Source organism: Sapajus apella, unplaced genomic scaffold (assembly GCF_009761245.1).
Source record: "Sapajus apella isolate SASKATOON/1434 unplaced genomic scaffold, GSC_monkey_1.0 scaffold47, whole genome shotgun sequence".
Classification (NCBI taxonomy): Eukaryota; Metazoa; Chordata; class Mammalia; order Primates; family Cebidae; genus Sapajus; species Sapajus apella.
The window spans coordinates 11,900,414-11,922,257 of record NW_022436987.1 but is presented as its reverse complement, the minus strand read 5'-3'; the positions used below and the strand labels follow the sequence as shown (position 1 = coordinate 11,922,257).

Below are 21,844 nucleotides of genomic sequence, written 5' to 3'. Positions count from 1 at the left end.
TTTTTTTTTTTTTTTTTTTTTTTTTTTTTTTTTTTTTTACCATCGGTGGTTACCTAATAGACAATATAGCATAAACATCTAAGCTCTTTGGATATTAAGTGTTTTAGCTTACTCTTATAATATAGTAAGTGGATGTTCTCCTGAAAGTTTTTTCTCCTAGTCACCTAAGAAAAACTCTCCAACAAACAAATTATCTATCTTTGAACAAAAGCAATGTAAAAAAGCTAGGCACTTCTGTTCAGCAAATGGCTAAATAAAATGGTCATATACTGGCTCTCCTTTATGCCTTTCTTTGCATATCAAGTTTATCAGAGCAACTTAAACTTTAAAGCAGCAGTCTCCAACCTTGTTGGCACCTGGGACCGGTTTTGTGGAAAACAATTTTTCCACAGACGGAGTGGGGGTGGTGGCGGTTTTGAGATGATTCAAATGCATTATATTTATTGTGCACTTTATTATCACTACATTGTAATATATAATGAAATAATTGTACAACTCATGATAATGTACAATCAGGGGAGCCTGAGCTTGTTTTCCCTGCAACTAGATGGTCCCATCTGGGGGTGATGGGAGATAGTAACACCCTAAGTGTGTTGCTTATGTCCAGTCTACTCTGTAACCTCATTTTGGCTGCTGTCCAGAACACCGTGCTTCACAAAGACAGGCAGTTGGAAATGGAAGCAGGCTTTTCAGTGCTTTCGTGGCAATCTCACAAGACATTCCACTCTGACTTTAATTCAGAATGTATGGAGATGTAAAGTTGTCTCAAACATACTTTTAAGGGCATCATCATTTGTGATCTTAAACAGTTGATCCTCTTCTAGCATGAACAAAGTCAATTCACCTGGCTTATTCACAAATGGGTTGTGGATCCATTCCTTCCCAGTTCAGGGCTGTTTTGTGGTTGGGAAATAATGCTCAAACTCTTTGAAAGCTGAGATAGGTGACCATGCGCCAGCTGGGAGAAAAAAGGTCCTGGCTCAGTCTCTTTCAACATCTCTGCTCATGTTTGAAACATGTCAAAAAATCCCAATGTTCACTTGTGGCCCCCATGATGCCAGTTTGGGTTTGAATGCAGCCACTTTATCTGCCAACTTGAACACAGCTGCTGTTCTCCCCTGAGGTGACAGATTGAATATGCCACATAGCAAGCAAGTTTTTTTTTTTTTTTTTTGAGACAGAGGCTCCCTTGCTCAGGCTGGAGTGCAGTGGGACGATCTTGGCTCATTGCAACCTCTGCTTTCCAGGCTCAAGAGATTCTCATGCCTCAGCCTCCCGAGTAGCTGGGATTATAGATGTGCGCCAGCACGCCTAAGTAATTTTTGCATTTTTTAGTAAAGACGGGGTTTCTCCCTGTTGGCCAGGCTGGTCTTGAACTCCTGGCCTCAAGTGATCCTCCTAGCTTGGCCTCCCAAAGTGCTGGAATTACAGGCGTGAGCCACTATGCCTGGCCAAGTACGCAAGTTTTGTGACCCATTCTGTGTCAATGAAATGTGCTGCCAGCGGTAACTGTTTTTCTAAAAGAAATCTCTGGAATGCCTATCGTAACTCTGGCCAGTGATCTACCTTTAGGAAGCCATCTCTTTTCTGTGTATAAGAGAAGACGCTGCGTGCTCTTCTCTTGGCAACTCCTACTTTGACTCCTCACAGAGTTGCACAAACAGACATGAATTAAGGGCATGTACCTTAATGTGGTTGAAAATTTTAATCACATCCTGCAAAATGTTAGTTCAGGAGGCTTTTTTTTTTTTTTTTTTGAGACTGAATCTTGCTCTGTCACCAGGCTATAGTGCAGTGGCACAATCTTGGCTCACTACAACCTCTGCCATCATGCCCAACTACTTTTTGTATTTTAAATAGAGAGAGGGTTTCACCATGTTGGCCAGGATGGTCTTGATCTCTTGACCTCATAATCTGCCCGCCTTGGCTTCCCAAAGTGCTGGGATTACAGGCATGACAGGTGGCATTTTTCAACTATCCAGCATCTCTATGGATGACACAGTGCACAGACTCCCATTCAGAAGCAAGCTCTTTGACCTGAGTAGCGAAACCAGAAAGTCATGGCAGCTGCTCCAGCCCTGCATGCATTGATAAAAAATGACCAATTCAGCTTTCCTGATATGTAATTATTTAAAGACTTGAATAGTTCTGCAGCTGTGGTGTTGGTAGAAAGCAAAAGTGCACACAGCATATCCTCATGCACATCCTCCTGAAAAACATATCACCCAAAAGCATTGTTGCCTTGTCAACACTGGTAGATTTGTTAACCTGGATTGCACACCACAGTGACTCATTAACCCTCTCTAACAATTGTGCCTCAGTATACTCTATTTCATCAATTCATCTACTTATGGTGCTAGCCAGAAGAACATGTGCCATCTTTTGAACTGCAGTCTCTCCTAAATGTTCACAACAAATGTCCTTAGCGGCAGGTAGGATCAACTCTTCGCCAGTAGTAAAGGCCTGCCTTAGCTTTAGCAATGTGGTCAGCCACTAAGAATGATGCTCTCAGTGTAGACACATTTGATGAAGTGGTGGCTTTCAATAATTGCTTCTGTTCCTTACGTTCACGATTTTTCTTTCAAAAAACTCCAAAGGTTTGCCTTTTAATGCAGGCTGTTTGGTTTCCATGTGGTGAAGCACTTTTAAAAGTTTCATGGCTTTCCTGGATAGCTGGTCATCACATATAGACAAAGCAGGTTTGGAGAATATGAATCACCTGTTGCAATGAACCTGTAATTTGTGTAGGATGCTTGGTATTTTCTTTTAAATGCAGCTTTCTTTGCTGGCAGTCTTAGAGTCTTCTGCTGTCTCATCATTAGGTCTTTCCCCCTTTTCAAAGAAGCTCTCCAAGGACTTTTTTTTTTTTTTTTAATTCATCTTGGCTAGGGATAGCTTGTGGGCTTACCAAAACTGTGACTGAGACAAGTGCACAGTGCAGGAAAGAGGCACGGATGTTAAGTGGTAAATAAAATAATGGGCAGGCCACATGCAGACTAAATGTCAGGTTCTGACTTAAAGCCTGCCACCAGATGCAGTTAATTGTAACTTGCTACTCACTCTGATATGAGTCTGCAGGCAGTTGATTTATGGTCTCTGTGCAGTCAAGCCTCTCTGCTAATGTTAATCTGTTTTTGCAGCCACTCTCCAACACCACCTCAGATCATCAGGCATTAGATTCTCGTAAGGAGGCACAACCTAGATCCCTGGCTTGCACAGTTCACAACAGGATTCATGTTCCTATGAGAATTAAATGCTGCCAATGATCTGACAGGAGGTGTGGCTCAGGTGGTAATACAAGCCATTGGGAGCAGCTGTAAATACAGATAAATCTTCTCTGACTTGCCTGCCACTCACCTCCTGCTGTGTGGCCCAGCTCCTAACAGACCAGGGATGGGTACCAGGGGTTGGCAACTCCTGCTTTAAAGCTTTAAAGTTTTAAAAGAGTAAATGTGCAGTTGAAATATTTTTCCATTCTGCAAAGTTCAGGGATTGTTTTTTGCCTTATGCACCAATACAAATTAATTTGAAGTAACTGTTTAATACCAGAAAAATAAAAGATCTATTAATTTCTAAAATGTGCTACATATGCTACAGGTTACCATAATTTAAATAACTTAAAGTTTTGTTAAACATAATCTAGGTTACTGTGCCTTTTATTAATATATGCCTTTTGTTAATAATGTCCAAGATCAGGGTCAGTTTTAAATAGGCAAAAATTTCACTTTTCAGCACACCAAATATCCAAATTCATTTCAATTTTATTTTAAAATGTTCTTCCCTAAAATTATTTTTAAAGCTTATTTCTTCAGGGTCTGCAACTAGTTTATATTCTTCAAAGATTTTAGGAAAAAATTTAGTGAACAGACAAAACCAGAATATGCCAACCCCATGACATTATATGCTAATATACAAAGAAAAAAAATTCTGTATCTACCAGAGTTAACAAGATGAGGCATAAAACCTCACTACAATTAAAATATATGTTCTGAATCAGTAAAAATGGAGACAGAAAAAGGTTTCTGGTTAGAATATCATGACATATACTCTCTCATATTTTAAAAATAAAAGTACATGATAATTGATACTTTATATATGTAACATGTTTACCTATTATACATTACTAATTTTTTTTTTTTTTTTTTTGAGACAGAGTTGCACTCTGTTACTCTGGCTGGAGTGCAATGGCACAATCTTGGCTCACTGCAACCTCCACCTCTTGGCTTCAGGCAATTCTCATGCCTCAGCTTCCCAAACTGCTGGGATTACAGGCATGAGCCACCACGCCCAGCATTTTTTTTGTCTTTTTTTTTTTTTAATTTTAAGAGCTGGGTCTTGCTCTGTAGCCCAGATTGGAATGCAGTGGTGTAATCTTGGTGTCAATGCAGCCTCAAACTCCTGGGCTTAAGTGACCCTCCCGCTCTAACCTCCCAAATAACTGTGATTACAGGCATAAGCCACTTGCACCCAGCTGCAATTCTAATATTTTAATAATTTACACAATTATATGCCAAGTAGAATATCCTGAAACATGAACACATACATCATATTCTGAATTTAGCACTTCTATTTTAATTATATTTTACTTTCTTACCTGTTCGGAAGTGAGATGTTGATTTGTGATCTCCTATAACAAGACGACCAGTATGTTCTTTCTATAAGAAGGTTGAAAATGTCTTAGCATTTGAGACCACTAATTTAATCTTATTGGGTATCTACTATGTGCTGAAAACTATTCTAGGCTTCTGGGATACAGTGACGACAAAAGACCATTAGATCTCTGCCTCTAAGGAGATTACATTCTAGCAAGGGTAGGAAATGGGGAAGGGAGACAGGCAAACATGATCATTATTTATACTATGTTAGAAGGTACTAAATGCCATTAGAACAAAACAGACCTGAATAAGGGGTAGAGCAGATTGAAATTTTAAACAAGATGAATAGATAGCTAGAAAATTGAGTCAATCTAAACATTTTCTTTCCTAAAGGCCAGTTAAATGAGTTGCTTTAACTTCCCACCTGCTCTTTCTGCTGCCTGAAGTATATCTCATGGACAGAAAGCAAATGAGATTTAGCCAGACAAAAATGAAAAAATTAAAACTTATAATGTATCATATAAAGTGACAGATCTTATTACAGCATATCATAATCATTAGCTATTTCATTACTATTTGACTAAAATAAACTCCTGATTTCAACATGTAAAAAAGAACAATTTAAAACAATCTTGTACTCTAAACATAAAAATACATCTGATTCAGTATTACCAACTGATCAGGCTACATAATTACTCTCAATTTAATCAGTACAATCCACTCATTAGGGTTCATAGTTTCATAAAGTAAAAAAGTGCTCATTAAAACACCATGTGAAGGTGAGAATGGGACTCTGGAAAGTAATCTTAACCAATCATCTGTGAAGGTACAGTAACAAACCTTCCCATTGTGAAAAAATGACAGACGCAGTCTCCATATACAAAAATGATGCTACAGAAAAACTTCAAGCGTTAATGCTCATTGTTCTACATGCCATTAACACATAAGCAAATCAATGATTCAGTATTATTTCTTTAGGTTTCAAAACTTCGACTTTGACTTTAGATGAAACAACCTATAATGAAAACAATTTTCCTCCTCATCGGTGTTATGGTGAAACAATTTTATTGTCAGCTTTCTTAAAGTTAGTTTCCAAGAACCATAGGGATGTTAAGTGAGGACTTATATTTGCATGAAACAAGATAAATTGCAGACTATTTTCTATGACAAATTACAAATTGGGAAATCTGGATTACTGAGATATTATACAAATGCTTTATTTAAATAGGTCTCAGTGTTTTACATGACCTCTACCTATCCCCAAACCCACTTTTGTAGTCTGGCTAACTCATCCTTTGAGATTCAGATCAATTCTATTTTGGAGAAGCTTTCTTGGACTGCTACACCAGAGTTAGCTGCCCTCTGTGATTCCACAGCACTACATACATGGTTTTCTTAAAGCAACTACAATTCTGTATTGTTATTATGTGGTTTCCTTCATTAATAGCTCCAAACATGTATTATTGAGCTATATGAACACCCAGGATTCAGCACAGTAGTAGGTAGTCTGTAATTGTTGGAAAAATGAATGAATGTATTCTTACGTATTTAACAAACCAAAGAGCAGAATTTCATTTTAAGGGGCTTAAAAAAAGAAAAAAAAAATTCCTATTTCTTTTAAATTTAGTTTGTAGGAAGACTATTAGGACAATGTTAGGAAAATAAATTTACTTGCTTACAAAAAATAAGCATCTAGAGATCCCTGTATAAACTGCTAGGAGAAAGAAAGATTTTTTACAATAGATATTTTCCTGGCACTTGTTTTACACAGTTGATCTCTGAATACTCTGTGTGAGTCCACTTATACTTGAATTTGTTTCTGCCTCTGCCACCCCCACACAGTAAGACAATCCCTACTTTCCAGTCCACTCAACATGAAGACTATGAGGATGAAGACCTTTATGATGATCCACTTCTAATTAATGAACAGTAAATTATTTTCTCTTCCTTATAATTTTCTTGATAACATTTCCTTTTCTTTATTGTAGGAATACAGGATATAAGACATGTAACACCCAAAATATATGTTAGCTGATAATTATGTTATCAGTAAGCCTTCCAGTTAACAGATTATTAGTAGTTAAGTTTTTGGGGATTTGAAAGTCATATGCAAACTTTCAACTACCTAAAGAACCAGCACCCCTAACCCCCACATTGCTCAAGGGTCAACTGTACCTTCTATTAACGTTAACAAAACTGACAGGCATTTCAAAATATCTTGAACACTTTTAAGGTTTTTTTCCCTTGGTGTTCTACACTTCTCTATCTAGTAACAAACTACGGGTATTGATCGACTTACGACCTGTGCAACTTATGACCATTCGACTTTATGACCACAAACGCTAGCCACGACTGCTCCGCGTCTGGCAGTGCAAACGTTGCCCAGCTGGGCGTACGACAGTGCGGACCAGCTTCCGGCAGCACTACCATCTCCGCGTGCATATAGCCTACTCAACTTACGACCAAATCGTATTACAACCGGTCTGTCGGAACCAATCGTGGTCGTAAGTCGAGCACTAGCTGTATAGAAATAATCTCTGAAAGTGTAGTCTTAAAATTAGGTTTTTGATAAAGGATATTCCCTTGGTTACAATTTCAAAGGCTGGAGGGAGCTATAAAATATGACAGACTTTCACTTTGGCCAGAGGTTTCACAAGATAACCTACCCATAAGAAATATCTTCTATCAAACCACTGGGCCGACATATGGAAAATCATAAACTTTGACATCTCTTTTCTCCTATACAGACTCCTTGAACCAAATTTTTCTCTGTGCAGTCTTCAAACTTTACTGAATCCTGGAAGTGGCTCAAAAATAATATACATTGTATGTACTTAGTTAAGCCCAATGTATTTCCCAAAGCCAAAAGAAATCATGCAGAACAGGAAAATGGAATCCAAGTGTATTCAATCCTTCTTACTTAGCACACATAAAAATGGCATTATTTTCACAGAAAAGATAAAAATACACACCATCTGATGCTTACCTTTCCTGCACCCATAAGTCTCAAGAACTTTTGTTTTCTCTCTTCATTACCCAAGTCTGCTGCCTCCCAATTGCTAGATCCCAGCTAGAAAAGAAATTGGTTGATTAATTTTTTTTGCATAAGTGTTACAAAATCTAAAGTCTACCTGTAATTCCCAAGTTTTTTTTCCCTGTCAGTTTTAACTATAAACAGGGTTTATTTTTTTTGCTTAGTTAAGCATATGCATCACATTCAAATTTACTCCTTTTCTATTACCTCACAGCAGAATCCTTTCGTTCTTTTGCAGCCAGAGCTGAGTCTCAAAAGTTTGCCTGTATTAGAGTCACCTAGAGGGCTTGTTAAAACAGACTGCCGGGCTACAGCCCCAGAGATTCAGCCCAGTCTGGAGTGGGGCTCTAGGATTTGAATTTCAACAAATTCCTAAATGATTGCTGATGCTGTTGATCTGGGTACCACACTTTAAGACCCACTGCCCTGGAGCCTTGCAGGGTCCTAGAGCACCTAGTACTCTGAACTTAGATGGCAGCCAGAGTTGTTACCTGATGTTAAAAATTCTGGCTTTATCAGTTTGCTAACTTTTAACTTGAGAAAGAAAATTTTAACTTTTCAGTTTCTTTTTTGAGCAGCTCTAGTTGTTAGGATTAAGATGACATTATTTTTATTCTTTCTTAAAAGTCTTCCAAAGAACAAAGGGAAAACTCATTTATTTATTTTTGAGATGGAGTTTCACTCCTGTTGCCCAGGCTGGAGTGCAATAGCGCGATCTGGCTCACTGCAACCTCCACCACCCGGGTTCAAGCGAATCTTCTGCCTCAGCCTCCTAAGTAGCTAGGATTACAAGTATGCACCACCACGCCCAGCTAATTTTGTATTTTTAGTAGTGACAGGGTTTCTCCACGCTGGTCAGGCTGGTCTCGAACTCCCGACCTCAGGTGATTCGCCTGCCTCGGCCTCCCAAAGTGCTGGGATTATAGGTGTGAGCCACCGCACCTGGCTACTTATTTTTAAAAGAATAGACCCAAACTGATTCTATCTTGCAATTATCAAATGGGTCCACTGAACTCTTTTATAAGTCTAAGAAATATGACGGAATCCTAGTGATCATATTTTTCTCTACATCTTGAAACAAATGTAAAAACTGTTTCATTATCATTCATTATTCCCAATGATGCTAAAAATAACTAAAATAATTTTAAAAAGTTATCTCACTGTATTGTCCAAAGTATTTCATCACCATCTTTCAAGACATACCTCTGTTGTCTACTTATAGCTTTCACTGAACACAGATGGGAATTCACAGTTTTTCATTTTCCATTCATAATGGCAAAGAAAAAAACTGACAGAAGGCATTAATCATTATTAAACGAAGATGAAAGTGAATGCAAAATGACAGGCAGTTGTATTCTAGACTAATGATGATGATAAAATTAACTGTGCAAAAATCTCAGACTATGAATTTTTGGATAAGGATTACTAGAAGGCTTTTTTCCCCACCCAAGAATCAACAAGGAAAAGAAAAACAAACAAACAAACAAACAAAGATATGTACTCTCACTGGGAGAGCCATTGGCAGGAAAGACTTCATCTTGCAATATTTTGCAGTAAGAGCCAGGATGATCCCATTTTGTAAAAGGAGGTGTGACTGTTTCATCTCATCTTTTACCATTTTTATGCATCAAAATTTACTTGATTTGGTTGCAAATGGACAAAGAGTGAAGACAGGTATATATACAAGGTGACTGGAAGGAAAAATGAAATAAAAATATTAATATTCACTGAACTTATCATTCTAATTAAGTTTATAATCTAAAAATAAAAATGTTTTGCAATTATGGAGCAAGGATGACAAATCCTTCTTCAACACAAAACATAGGCAATAGAAGGTTGCAAAAATTCTTCAGGTATTGTATTTTGATGATGCAAATGCAATCCAGGTTTGAACTTCAAGGGTCCCTTATAATTTGGTTTTTTTCAACCAAATGCAGATCCATCTCAAGTATATGGAAGGCTGATTTTTCCTATTCTTGGGTTTGACAGGGCTGGCTGCAGGACTTGAGTATGCAAGATTTGCCAAGGAGGTGGGTGGGTCCTAAAACTAATCTCCCATATTTAGTATGCTGAAGGAAGACTGTATATGTCACCAAAATCAAGAAAACATAGTTTATAAATTTGAATTTGCTATTGTTAAATTCACATTAAAATTCCTAATAAAGTTGTTTTGCATTATCCCCTTTTATTCTTATTTCTAAAAATTATTTGTAAAAGACTAAAAGAATATTTAAAAAACACTATTTCTCCTGGGCATATGACAGTTAAAGCATTTGTACCAATCTGGACCCATTTGTGCTTCTAAATTCTCATTAGTGGAAGGGCTTATATGCTCTCATAATTTTGGCCTCCTAAGTTCCAAATCTCTACTTCTTTTCATGTGACCCTTGATATATTATTATAGGCCATTTAGTTCTTACCTATTTCTGGCTCAATATAGTTAAAGTAATAGTGAAGCTTCAGTTTTGATTCTGTAAGCCAGGATCTGACATTTAATTTTAACTTCTTATCTATAAAGAGAGGCATCTTTAAAAGAGTATCTTAAGACACCGGGGCACAGAGAGGCTATGTGACTTGCTTCAATCCTCTGACCATCCTCTGTTTTTTCCACATCATATTCTCCATGATCAAATGAGACAGAATACTGAAAGTGGTCTATGAACTAACTACTGTTATAAAAATGTAGAGAATTACATTAAAAAAAATCATCGAAAAACCAATTTTCTTGATTCTGTTTCTATTAAAAGAGCAAAACATCTTCGGTGTTTATATCAATAACCCTGTCATCTACAACTTCTAATCCCAATGTTTTAAGAAAATATTAAGTCCTGTCAGTTCTTCTTTTCAAAGTCCTTAAAGTAGCAGTCCCCAACTTTTTGGCATCAGAGACTGGTTTTGTGGAAGACAATTTTCCACAGAGGAGGTGGTTTTGGGATGATTCAAGTGCATCACATTTATCGGGCACTTTATTATTAGTACATTGTAATAGATAATGAAATAATTATAAAACTCACCATAATGTAGACTCAGTGGAAGCCCTGAGCTTCTTTTCTTACAACTAGGCAGTCCTATCTAGCGGTAATGGGAGACAGTGACAGGTCATCAGGCATTAGATTCTCACAGGGAGTGTGCAACCTAGATCACTTGCATGTGCAGTTCACAACAGGGTTCACGCTCCTATGAGACTCTAATGCTGACAGGAGGCAGAGCTCAGGAGGTAATGCAAGCCATGGGGAGCAGCTGTAAATACAGATGAAGCTTTGCTGGCTGGCCCATAGCTCACCTTCTGCTGTGCGGCCTGGTTCTGTGGCCCAGGAGCTGGGGACTCCTGCCTTAAAGTACAACAGCAAGTACTTTGCCCAAATGCTGCATTCTGAAAAGCATGTTAATGCCCTACACAATTTAAGAGAGATTCCTTAGCACCTCTCCTAACCTCCCCACTCCTCCCACTCCCTATAAGATAGCTTTCATTTCTCCACTCCAAGCCAATGAAACTACTTTTAGGTTGTCTTCATCCTTAATACCCTTTACTACAGACCTGCAATTAACTTATCAATACATATCCTAGTGACTCTTAGAATTTACTCCTACATTGTCAGCATTTTTCTAGATTTCTATTTTGTGATTTAGTATCGAGTTTTAATATTTAAAAAAAAAAAGTTTTGTTATCCCAATTAGATGTGAGGTCAATGGGCGTAAAGAAAACTTCAATGATCTCTTACATACTATGGATACTTATTAGAAACTCTGGCCCAACTACATATTATAGCTAGCTGATTTTCTATAACAACTTGGAGGTATTTTAATGAATGTATTACATATGGTTTAAAAAAATTTTTTTTTTTAAAAGTACTGGCTGAGCGAGGTGGCTCACACCTGTAATCCTAGCACTTTGGGAGGCCGAAGTGGGCAGATCGCTTGAGTCTGGTAGTTGGAAAGCAGCCTGGGCAACGTGGCAAAACCTGGTCTCTACTAAAAACACAAAAAAATTAGTCAGATGTAGTGGCTTGCAGCTGTAGTCCCACCTACTGCGGTGGTGGTGGGGGGAGAGGGGGTTGAAGCAGGAGGATCCCTTGAGCCAGGGAGGTGGAGGCTGCAAGCAGCACTGATCATGCCACTGGCCTCCAGCCTGGGAAAAAGAGTGAGCCCCTGTCTCAAAACAAAAACAAAACACAAGTACTTAAAGATAGGCTTATATGATCATGAAAGGTCTTAAAGATCATCTAGTTTAAACTGACCTTTTCAGAACTGTAAACTTAATGACTTAATCTCTTTACCTTTCTGTTAAATTGCGTATCACCTGGGGTCTCCTGTCATGCTAAAACATTTCTGAGGGTAGCAAAACAGGTGTCTGACATCCCAGCAATCAAGTCACAGTTACAAATCAGGAGGAAAACAAGGTAACAGCTTTTTAAATGGCAGCCAGGTTACTCAAAAGCATGAATCAATTCCTGAGAAAACGTGAATTACCATATTAACAAGATCTAAAAGCCAGTAGCAGAAAGAACAGAGAGCACCAATAAACTTCTCTAGATGCCCATTCATCCCCAAATCTTCACTGACTGCTAATCTTTCTGCAGAGCTAAAGTCGATTCCTTTAAAGACCCTTACTATTCCGGTCCTCACCCCACCTCCCACTCAGAGGGGTAGGTTTTAACACCATCTCATTCGCTACCAAGTATTGTTCAGTGAGCCTTTAAAATTTTATGAAAAGCATTGAAATGCACTATAGAAAAATTTAAAGCTTTATGTATTCAGAAATTAACAGTACTTTAAACAAAACTGAAAAATTCCTAGATACTCCTTCATCATCCTTAACGATGACCTCACCGCGCCCTCTCCAACAATTTCTCCATGAACGTTCCAAAGACACTTATCCACTGTATGAAGGACGTAGTTTTACGTTTACTGGTTACCTGATGTTTCCATGACACTGCGCTAGGCCAAATATACAAAAAGGCCTAAAATAAGCATCATATTTATCTCCGAATTCCCAACACCTGTCACTGCAGTAAATGTTGAATGGGTTAGTTTAAGGGATAAACCGTTTGCTATTAAAACCGGTAAAGTGGGGGCTGGGGAAGGAAACTGCGTTTGATGGCGAGGAGAGGTAAGGAGAACGAGGTATTAATATCCGACATCAAAATGGGCTTCTAGGTCTCAACGTCTTAGATCTCACCACCACAGTCAGAACCAAATTACACCCGTGGCACAATTTTCGGCTCAATGTTGTTCTCGGTTTACCCTTACTAGTGCAGTTGACGTTAACTCTCAACGGCACATTGCGAAAATCATCCTGGCCGGAAAAATCTGTCCAAATGTGCACGAACATTTCGACACTGTCACAGGAATACTTAGAACCCAAAACAGGGAGCGTCTTGCCGTCTCTATCCTGAGTACAAACGCCGGAGAAAGCATCCTTATCGGTCCCTCAAAACGCACGTATGAAATCCCTTGACTAAGCTCTTTCACTCCTCGACTCTCTCAGAATTTCCTTCCTCAATCCCCCTTCCTACGCAGGTCTCCGGCTCTCAGCTTATGGGCCTCCTAAAAACCTTCCGACTCTAATAACGATTAAGGGAGACATTGCCCACTCATTCTGGTTTCTCCCCTGGCCTCTCTCGCTGCAGGCCACCTCAGGCGCGTCCTCCTCCATCCACCCTTCCCGGCCTACTCAAGCCTTTAGTAGGCCTCAACCCTCAGCCACTCCGCCATTGTTATTTACATCGTCGTCTGGGGAGGCTGAACGCTTCACCCCGTGCGGGTGAGACTCTCTGGCAGCACTCATGCTTGCGGGGATCCCGACGAGAAACGTGGAACCCTCTCGCCGCTCTCCTCAGCCGCAACACCAGCAGCGTGCAATCCGCCACCGGCCCAAGCAGTGCCACTCCAGAACGCAGAGCCCCTCCAGGGCTTCTCTACCACAGTCGTCACCGTTGTGGCCGGTCGCCGCCCCGGGGCACTTTGGGAGCTGTAGTTTTCTGATTCACTGCATACTGGCCCGAATAAAAAAGATGCATGGGGACAAAAACTACAATTCCCAGAAAGCCCAGAGGCTCAATTCGCGCTGTGTGGCGGGAGTGCCCTCGGAGACCCCGCCTTTTTCGACTGGAGGAGGGAGCGTTCCCGCGGATGGGGGTATGGCGGTGAGCGTTGGCTGAGAGCTTCGTGCCACAGAAGGAGGCTTAGAGAGGTTTTCTCTTTTCACCGTGCGACGCTGCCTTATTGGCAAATGCATCATCGTAGCTAAGCACCTGTGTTTAAATGTAATGCTTGAGACTTACTGAATCCTCACGAATACCCTCCACCCAGGACAAAAACCTTAACAAAAAATGGCTTCTACCATTTCCACCCTGGTGTTAGTTTTCTCTTGCCCGCAGGGGATTTCTAGGTGGCCGGCGATGCTGCTTTCTAAAGGTTCTGATGTATATTTCGCTATTTTCCCATACTCACAGAAATGAATTCAGTATGTTGTTAAATGGTGGCTAATTGGCCGTTATTGAAAACGGAGTTTCAGCTGAGGGAAATCTGTACGTTTTCATATGGCTTTGTGTCAGGTGGGAGTGCTTCTCGCTGACCTCGCTGCGGGTGTCTAGGCACCGTACTGTAGGGGTCTTCACCAAGCAAAGTCCATCCCTGGCACAAAAACCTCTATGTTTTTTTTTTCCTTCTTTTTAAAAGTAATTGTTGAGGTGAAATTCACATAAAAATAACCATCTTAAAGTGTACAATCCAGTGGCATTTGGTACACTCACAATCTTGTGCAGCTTTCGCCTCTGATTCCAAGACGTTTCATCACTCCAAAAGGAGCCCCGATGTCCATTAGTAATCCCTCCTTATTTCTTGTCCTGTTCCCAGCCTCTAGTGATCACTCATCTACTCAGAAAGCCCTGCATTTAAAGGTGTTTATTGTTCAGATACTGGAGACTATTTCCTGTATTAAGGTGTCTGAATTTGTAACCAGATCTGAACCTTTCTGTCAGAATCCTTGTCCTTGCTAATTCTGAAGCTTTCTTACCTTAACCACACGTGATTTTTTTTTTTTTTTTAAAGCAAAAACCGGTTAGGCCGGGCATGGTAGTTCATGCTTGTAATCCCAGCATTTCGGGAGGCCAAAGTGGGTGGATCACGAGGTCGGGAGTTCGAAACCAGGCAGACTAACATGGTGAAACCCTGTCTCTACTAAAAATACAAAAATTAGCCCAGCATGGTGGCCTTCGCCTTTAATACCAGCTACTCAGGAGGCTGAGGCAGGAGAATCATCTGAACCCAGGAAGTGGAGGTTGCAGTGAACTGAGGTTATCTGATGATTATGCTGTGTAAAAAAAAAAAAAAAAAAAATCTGCTGTTTTACTTAACCCTTAAAAAAATTCCTGGGGGAGAGATCGTGTCTTCCCTCCCAGCCTGGGTGACAGAGGGGAACTCTGACAAAAAAAAAAAAAAAAAAATCAGTTAAGTAATATGGATAATATGTATCTAGTGTTTTGGAACTGAAAGCAGTCTGTGAAACAATGCTTAACTTTTAGCTTTTGAACTCAGCAATTGTTCTAGTTTGACTGCCTGTGTACAAATACTACTTTCCTAGATTTCAAGTGATCACTGAACCATTGATAGAACTGTGACCAGTGGAAGGTAACTTTTTAATTTATGCAGTCATAGATCCAAATTCTTCTTTATTTTGGAAGCAGAGAAATAGTGTAATAATAAGTAGTAAAATAGAAAAAAAGATGTCAGGGTCATCTTTTTAAAGTATAGCCAAACAAAAAACATCTTAATCTATTAGTTCTATGGTACGCATAAATCATAAATAAAGGAGGAGGAGAGTAACCCAAGAGAAAAAATAAAAGCATTATTTTAGGAAGTGGTTGCTTGCTTTTTGCTAGATTTAAAATATTTTCACTAATAACTCCATGATTCTACTTAGGTTCTATTAATTCCAATGAAATTACATTTAAGTTACAGAGTTTGGCAATTTTGACTACAGTTCACCTCTATTGGTTTTGACAAATGGTGATTTAGCTATATTACCAATAAACAAACAAGATAGCTGAATAGGTACTTTAGACTGCTAAAAGAATTCTGAAATAAGAAAGGACTATCAATAAGAATAGTAGTTACTATATAATTTAAATTTTACTAATTGGTGAAAGTCCAGAAAACTTTAATGAGCTAGCAATATGTCTTTTATTTTTTCACCAGAATTATTGGCACCTGGATGGCTCTTCAAGTTACTGTAAAACAAGATCACTAACCAAAAAGTAACATAGGAAATACTAAAGATTGGAACAGTTTATCAGATTTTACTCAGTGTCATATACAGAAGGCTTTAGGTAAGGATGAAATTATATAGTGTAATAGTATGCATGTATGCCACAGAAACTCAGTAATGCTCTTCTTGTGTTGTAATAACAAAGATACACTATCACGAGTAAAACAATGAAATACCTTCTTTAGGATTGGGACTGTTGCATTTCCATTTTTGTTTCTGGCACAATGCCTGTCACAGGGTAGTTAACAAGTGTTTCTGAATTAATATAGGAAGGATTAAATTATATAGTATCAGAGTGGTATCATATATGAGGCTCAGAAACTCATCAGTGTTCTTCTTTCTTGGGTAGTAAAGACAAGGAGAGGAGGCCCTATCACTAAGAACTTTGCATTTTGTTTTTAATCTTCCCAACACTTAGCATGTAGTGGACATAGATGTTTGTTGAGTACATTTTTTCAACCAGGGGTAGTCATAATTGAGCATAGTTAAACTTGAAGAGGAAATAAAACCATTGACAATTATGCTGTGTACAAAAAAAATCTGCTGTTTTAGTTGGGACTTAAAAAAAATTCCTAGTGTCATAATTACAGTTACCATTTATTAAATACCCACCATGTACCGTATACTTTGTTAGATGCTTTTTATAGGTGATTTTTAGAATTGACCTCAAAGTTTTACAATAATTTGCAAGAAATAGGTAATTTTATAGGTAATTAACCTTAAGAAAAGTTAAATACTTGCTTAAGTAATCTAGCTAGTGAGTGATTCAGTCCTTAAGTCTATCTCATTCCAAAAGCCAATGCACTTTCCACTGTGCCAATATAACCCAACGTTAAATAAGATGCTTCATATATGCCGGGAAGTATGCCAAGTTTGAGGAAAACCAGAGTAAATAATGCGTAACCTTTTACTGCAAGGAGTTTATAGCTTGGCAGGAGAATGATTAAATGGCATCAGTAAATTACGAATGAAATGCTGTGGAAATAGTTCATTTTGGCTAAGGGAAATGGGAAAATTATTCCCCAGAAGTTTTTGAGCTAGGCCTTGAAAAAGAGTGGGGGCAGGATATGGCATATAGTCAGTAATGGTTAGTGTCCAGTGTGCTGAAACCTGATAAGCCTGAAAGTATTGTATTCTGAGACAAAATCCTATAGGCTGATCAAAGCCAGGCTATGAAAAGCCTTGAGTTTGAATCTCTCACTGCATGTATTCAGATTAAGTAATCTCTTTCATAGATTTATGTGACCTATTTTCTAATACTTCCTCATTTAAATTCATTTTATACATTCTAGCCAGATTCTGTCCCTGAAAATGGAATGTACAGATTCTCCTGCTCAAAAACTTCTTTCAGTTCCCGTTTTATATGGAATTAAGTTGATAGAATGAAGCCTATAATTAAAATAAGAATTCAGTTCTTGAGATCAGAATAAGATCGATATTCTGATCTCAATAATCCATTCCAGTCTTATTTTCTATTATCTTTTCCTTATCTTGATTAGTCTGCCACAACAAAAATATGTGCTGTAATAAAGGTATTGAACAAAGATACTAGTCTTGTTGTGTGTCTAGGCTCTCAGCTGCTTTTGGGTAGGTTCTAAGCTTAGCACTATGACATGTATAAACTATCACTCAATAGACATTTGCTGTTTTAATATATGAATGCATGAGATCAGAGAGTAACATTATGTGTTTGATTTTAGACATGTTAAAGTATTAGTAGGACACCAGTGGAACAATTAAAAATATGAGCTTCAAAATTAGGAGAGAGCAATAAACTTGGAAATCACCTATCTAGAGGTGATGAATCAATAAGAAGAGTAATTGAGCTTGCCTAGTGAGTACCTAGAAGAAAAGAAGAAGAAGAACAAGAAGAATGAGAAGGAGAAGAAGATTTAAGTATAGAATGAGGAAGAAGAGCCAGAAGGGGAAGAGGAAGAAGGAGAAGGAGAAGGAGAATAAGGAGGAGGAGAAGGAGGAGAAGAAGATTTAAGGATAGAATGAGGAAGAAGAGCCTGATGTTAGAAGGTAGACATAGAAGAAGAAAAAGAAGAGGAAGAAGAGAAGAAGATGATGATTTAAGGATAGAATAAGGAAGAACAAGGAGAAGAAGAAGAGGAGGAGGAAGAGGAGAAAGGAGGAAGAAGAGGAGGAGAAGAAGAAGATTTAAGGATAGAATGAGGAAGAAGAGCCTGAGGTTAGAAGGTAGATAGACATAGAACTAGAACAAGGAGAGGTTAGTGTCAGTGAAGCCAAAAGAAAAATGTGAAAAATGCATTATTCCACTGTGGTGGACTATGAGATGAAGCCCATTTAGAAGCTGATTTTAAAGACATAATATAAATGCAACTCTAGGGCCTAACACAGATTCCTGAAGACAAGGTATAAATAAATACATGTTTGTGGTTGATGATGGTTGATAATTGGATAACTCTCATTCTGTCCATTGGGCAGGCAGATTTGCCAGAGTGCTACTGTGATTTAAAATGTGGTAATATAAATATTAACTTGATTACTTTACACGTACCACATACCTAAAAAGTTACACAAAAAGGAATAAAAAGGGAAATGAAAAATGTGTTACTTAAAATTGCTTCAATAAAATTGTCGTTGATGTATATCTTATTTTTTTTATTATACTTTAAGTTCTGGAATACATGTGCAGAATGTGCAGGTTTGTTACACAGGTATACACGTGCCATGGTGGTTTGCTACACCCATCAACCTGTCATCTACATTAGGTATTTCTCCTAATGCTATCTTTCCCCTAGACCCCCACGTCCCAACAGATCCTGGTATGTGATACTCCCCTCCCTGTGTCCATGTGTTCTCATTGTTCAACTACCACTTATGAGTGAGAACATGTGGTATTTGGTTTTCTGTTCTTGTGTCAGTTTGCTGAGAATGATGGTTTCCAGCTTCATCCATGTCCCTGCAAAGGACATGATCTCAACCTTTTTATGGCTGCATAGTATTCCATGGTGTATATATGTGTGCATTTTCTTTATCCAGTCTATCTTTGATGCACATTTGGGTTGGCTCCAAGTCTCTGCTATTGTGAACAGTGCTGGAATAAACATATGTGTGTATGTGTGTCTTTATAGTAGAATGATTTATAATCCTTTGGTTACATACCCAGTAATGGGATTGCTGGGTCAAATGGTATTTCTGGTTCTAGATCCGTGAGGAATTGCCACACTGTCTTCCACAATGGTTGAACTAATTTACACTCCCGCCAACAGTGTAAAAGGGTTCCCATTTCTCCACATCCTCTCCAGCATCTGATGTTTCCTGACTTTTTGACGATCACCATTCTAAATGTTATGAGATGGTATCTCAATGTGGTTTTGATTTGCATTTCTCTAATGACCAGTGATAATGAACTTTTTTCATATGTTTGCTGGCTGCATAAATGTCTTCTTTTGAGAAGTGTCTGTACATATCCTTTGTCCACTTTTCGATGGGGTTGTTTGTATTTTTCTTGTAAATTTGTTTGTAGATTCTGGATATTAGCTCTTTGTCAGATGGATAGATTGCAAAAATTTTCTCCCACTCAGTAGGTTGCCTGTTCAGATAACATGATAGTTTCTTTTGCTGTGCAGACACTGTTTAATTAGATCCCATCTGTCAATTTTGGCTTTTGGTGTTTTAGTCATGAAGTCTTTAACCATGCCTATGTCCTGAATGGTATTGCTTAGATTTCCTTCTAGTGTTTTTTTTTTTTTTTTTCCCATTTATTTATTTTATTGCATTTTAGGTTTTGGGGTACATGTGAAGAACTTGCAAAATTGTTGCATAGGAACACACGTGGCAGTGTGATTTGCTGCCTTCCTCCCCATCACCTACATCTGGCATTTCTCCCCCTGCTATCCCTCCCCAGCTCCCCACCCCCCACCGTCCCTCCCCAATTTCCCCCCAACTGACCCCAGTGTGTAGTGCTCCCCTCCCTGTGTCCATGTGCTCTCATCGTTCAACACCTGCCTATGAGTGAGAACATGCGGTGTTTGATCCATCTGTCAGTTTGCTGAGAATGATGGTTTCCAGGTTCATCCATGTCCCCACAAAGGACCCAAGCTCATCGTTTTTGATGGCTGCATAATATTCCATGGTGTATATGTGCCACATTTTCCCTATCCAGTCTATCGTCGATGGGCATTTGGGTTGGTTCCAGGTCCTTGCTATTGTAAACAGTGCTGCAATGAACATTCGTGTACACGTGTCCTTATAGTAGAACGATTTGTAATCCTTTGGATATATACCCAGTAATGGGATTGCTGGGTCAAATGGAATTTCTATTTCTATGTCCTTGAGGAATCGCCACACTGTCTTCCACAATGGTTGAACTAATTTACACTCCCACCAACAGTGCAAAAGTGTTCCTACTTCTCCACATCCTCTCCAGCATCTTCTGTCTCCAGATTTTTTAATGTTCGCCATTCTTACCGGCGTGAGATGGTATCTCAATGTAGTTTTGATTTGCATTTCTCTTATGACCAGTGATGATGAGCATTTTTTCATATGTTTGTTGGCCTCACGTATGTCTTCTTTTGTAAAGTGTCTGTTCATATCCTTTGCCCACTTTTGAATGGGCTTGTTAGTTTTTTTTTTGTAAATCTGCTTTAGTTCTTTGTAAATTTTGGATATCAGCCCTTTGTCAGATGGGTAAACTGCAAAAATTTTTTCCCAATCTGTTGGTTGCCGATTCACTCTAATGATTGTTTCTTTTGCTGTGCAGAAGCTGTGGAGTTTGATTAGGTCCCATTTGTCTATTTTGGCTTTTGTTGTCAATGCTTTTGGTGTTTTGGTCATGAAGTCCTTGCCTACACCTACGTCCTGAATGGTATTGCCTAGATTTTCCTCTAGGGTTTTTATGGTGTTAGGTCTTATGTTTAAGTCTTTAATCCATCTGGAGTTAATTTTCGTGTAAGGTGTCAGGAAGGGATCCAGTTTCTGCTTTCTGCACATGGCTAGCCAGCTTTCCCAACACCATTTATTGAACAGGGAATCCTTTCCCCATTGCTTGTTTTTGTCTGGTTTGTCAAAGATCAGATGGTTGTAGATATGTTGTGTTGCCTCCGAGACCTCTGTTCTGTTCCATTGGTCTATATCTCTGTTTTGGTACCAGTACCATGCTGTTTTGATTACTGTAGCCTTGTAGTATAGTTTGAAGTCTGGTAGTGTGATGCCCCCCGCTTTGTTCTTTTTGCTTAGAATTGACTTGGCTATGTGGGCTCTCTTTTGGTTCCATATGAAGTTTAAGGTGGTTTTTTCCAGTTCTGCGAAGAAGGTCATTGGTAGCTTGATGGGGATAGCATTGAATCTGTAAATTACTTTGGGCAGTATGGCCATTTTCACGATATTGATTCTTCCTAACCATGAACACGGAATGTTTCTCCATCTGTTTGTGTCCTCTCTTATTTCGTTGAGCAGTGGCTTGTAGTTCTCCTTGAAGGTCCTTTACGTTCCTTGTTAGTTGTATTCCTAGGTATTTTATTCTCTTTGTGGCAATTGTGAATGGAAGTTTGTTCTTGATTTGGCTCTCTTTAAGTCTGTTATTGGTGTATAGGAATACATGTGATTTTTGCACATTGATTTTGTATCCTGAGACTTTGCTGAACTTGCTTATCAGTTTCAGGAGGTTTGGGGCTGAGATGATGGGGTCTTCTAGATATACAATCATGTCGTCTGCAAATAAAGACAATTTGACTTCCTCCTTTCCTATTTGAATGCCCTTTATTTCTTTTTCTTGCCTGATTGCTCTGGCTAGAACTTCTAATACTATATTGAATAGCAGTGGTGAGAGCGGGTATCCTTGTCTGGTGCCACATTTCAAGGGGAATGCTTCCAGTTTTTGCCCATTCAGTATGATATTGGCTGTTGGTTTGTCATAAATAGCTTTTATTATTTTGAGATATGTTCCATCGATACCTAGCTTATTGAGGGTTTTTA

At 38.8% G+C, this 21,844-nt stretch overlaps 1 protein-coding gene across 1 annotated transcript in view; it reads right to left on the bottom strand.

Annotated features, from left to right (window-relative positions):
- Positions 1-13,794, bottom strand: part of CUNH11orf58 (chromosome unknown C11orf58 homolog) — an 18,962-nt gene extending 5,168 nt beyond the window's left edge. The window contains exons 1-3 of the mRNA XM_032241052.1: positions 13,355-13,794; positions 7,582-7,665; positions 4,595-4,655 (exon numbers count right to left, since the gene is read on the bottom strand). Coding sequence (XP_032096943.1) covers positions 4,595-4,655; positions 7,582-7,665; positions 13,355-13,417 — 208 coding nt within the window. The 5' untranslated portion in view covers positions 13,418-13,794. The remainder of the gene's footprint in view (positions 1-4,594; positions 4,656-7,581; positions 7,666-13,354) is intronic.
- Between the last annotated feature and the right edge of the window lie 8,050 nt (positions 13,795-21,844).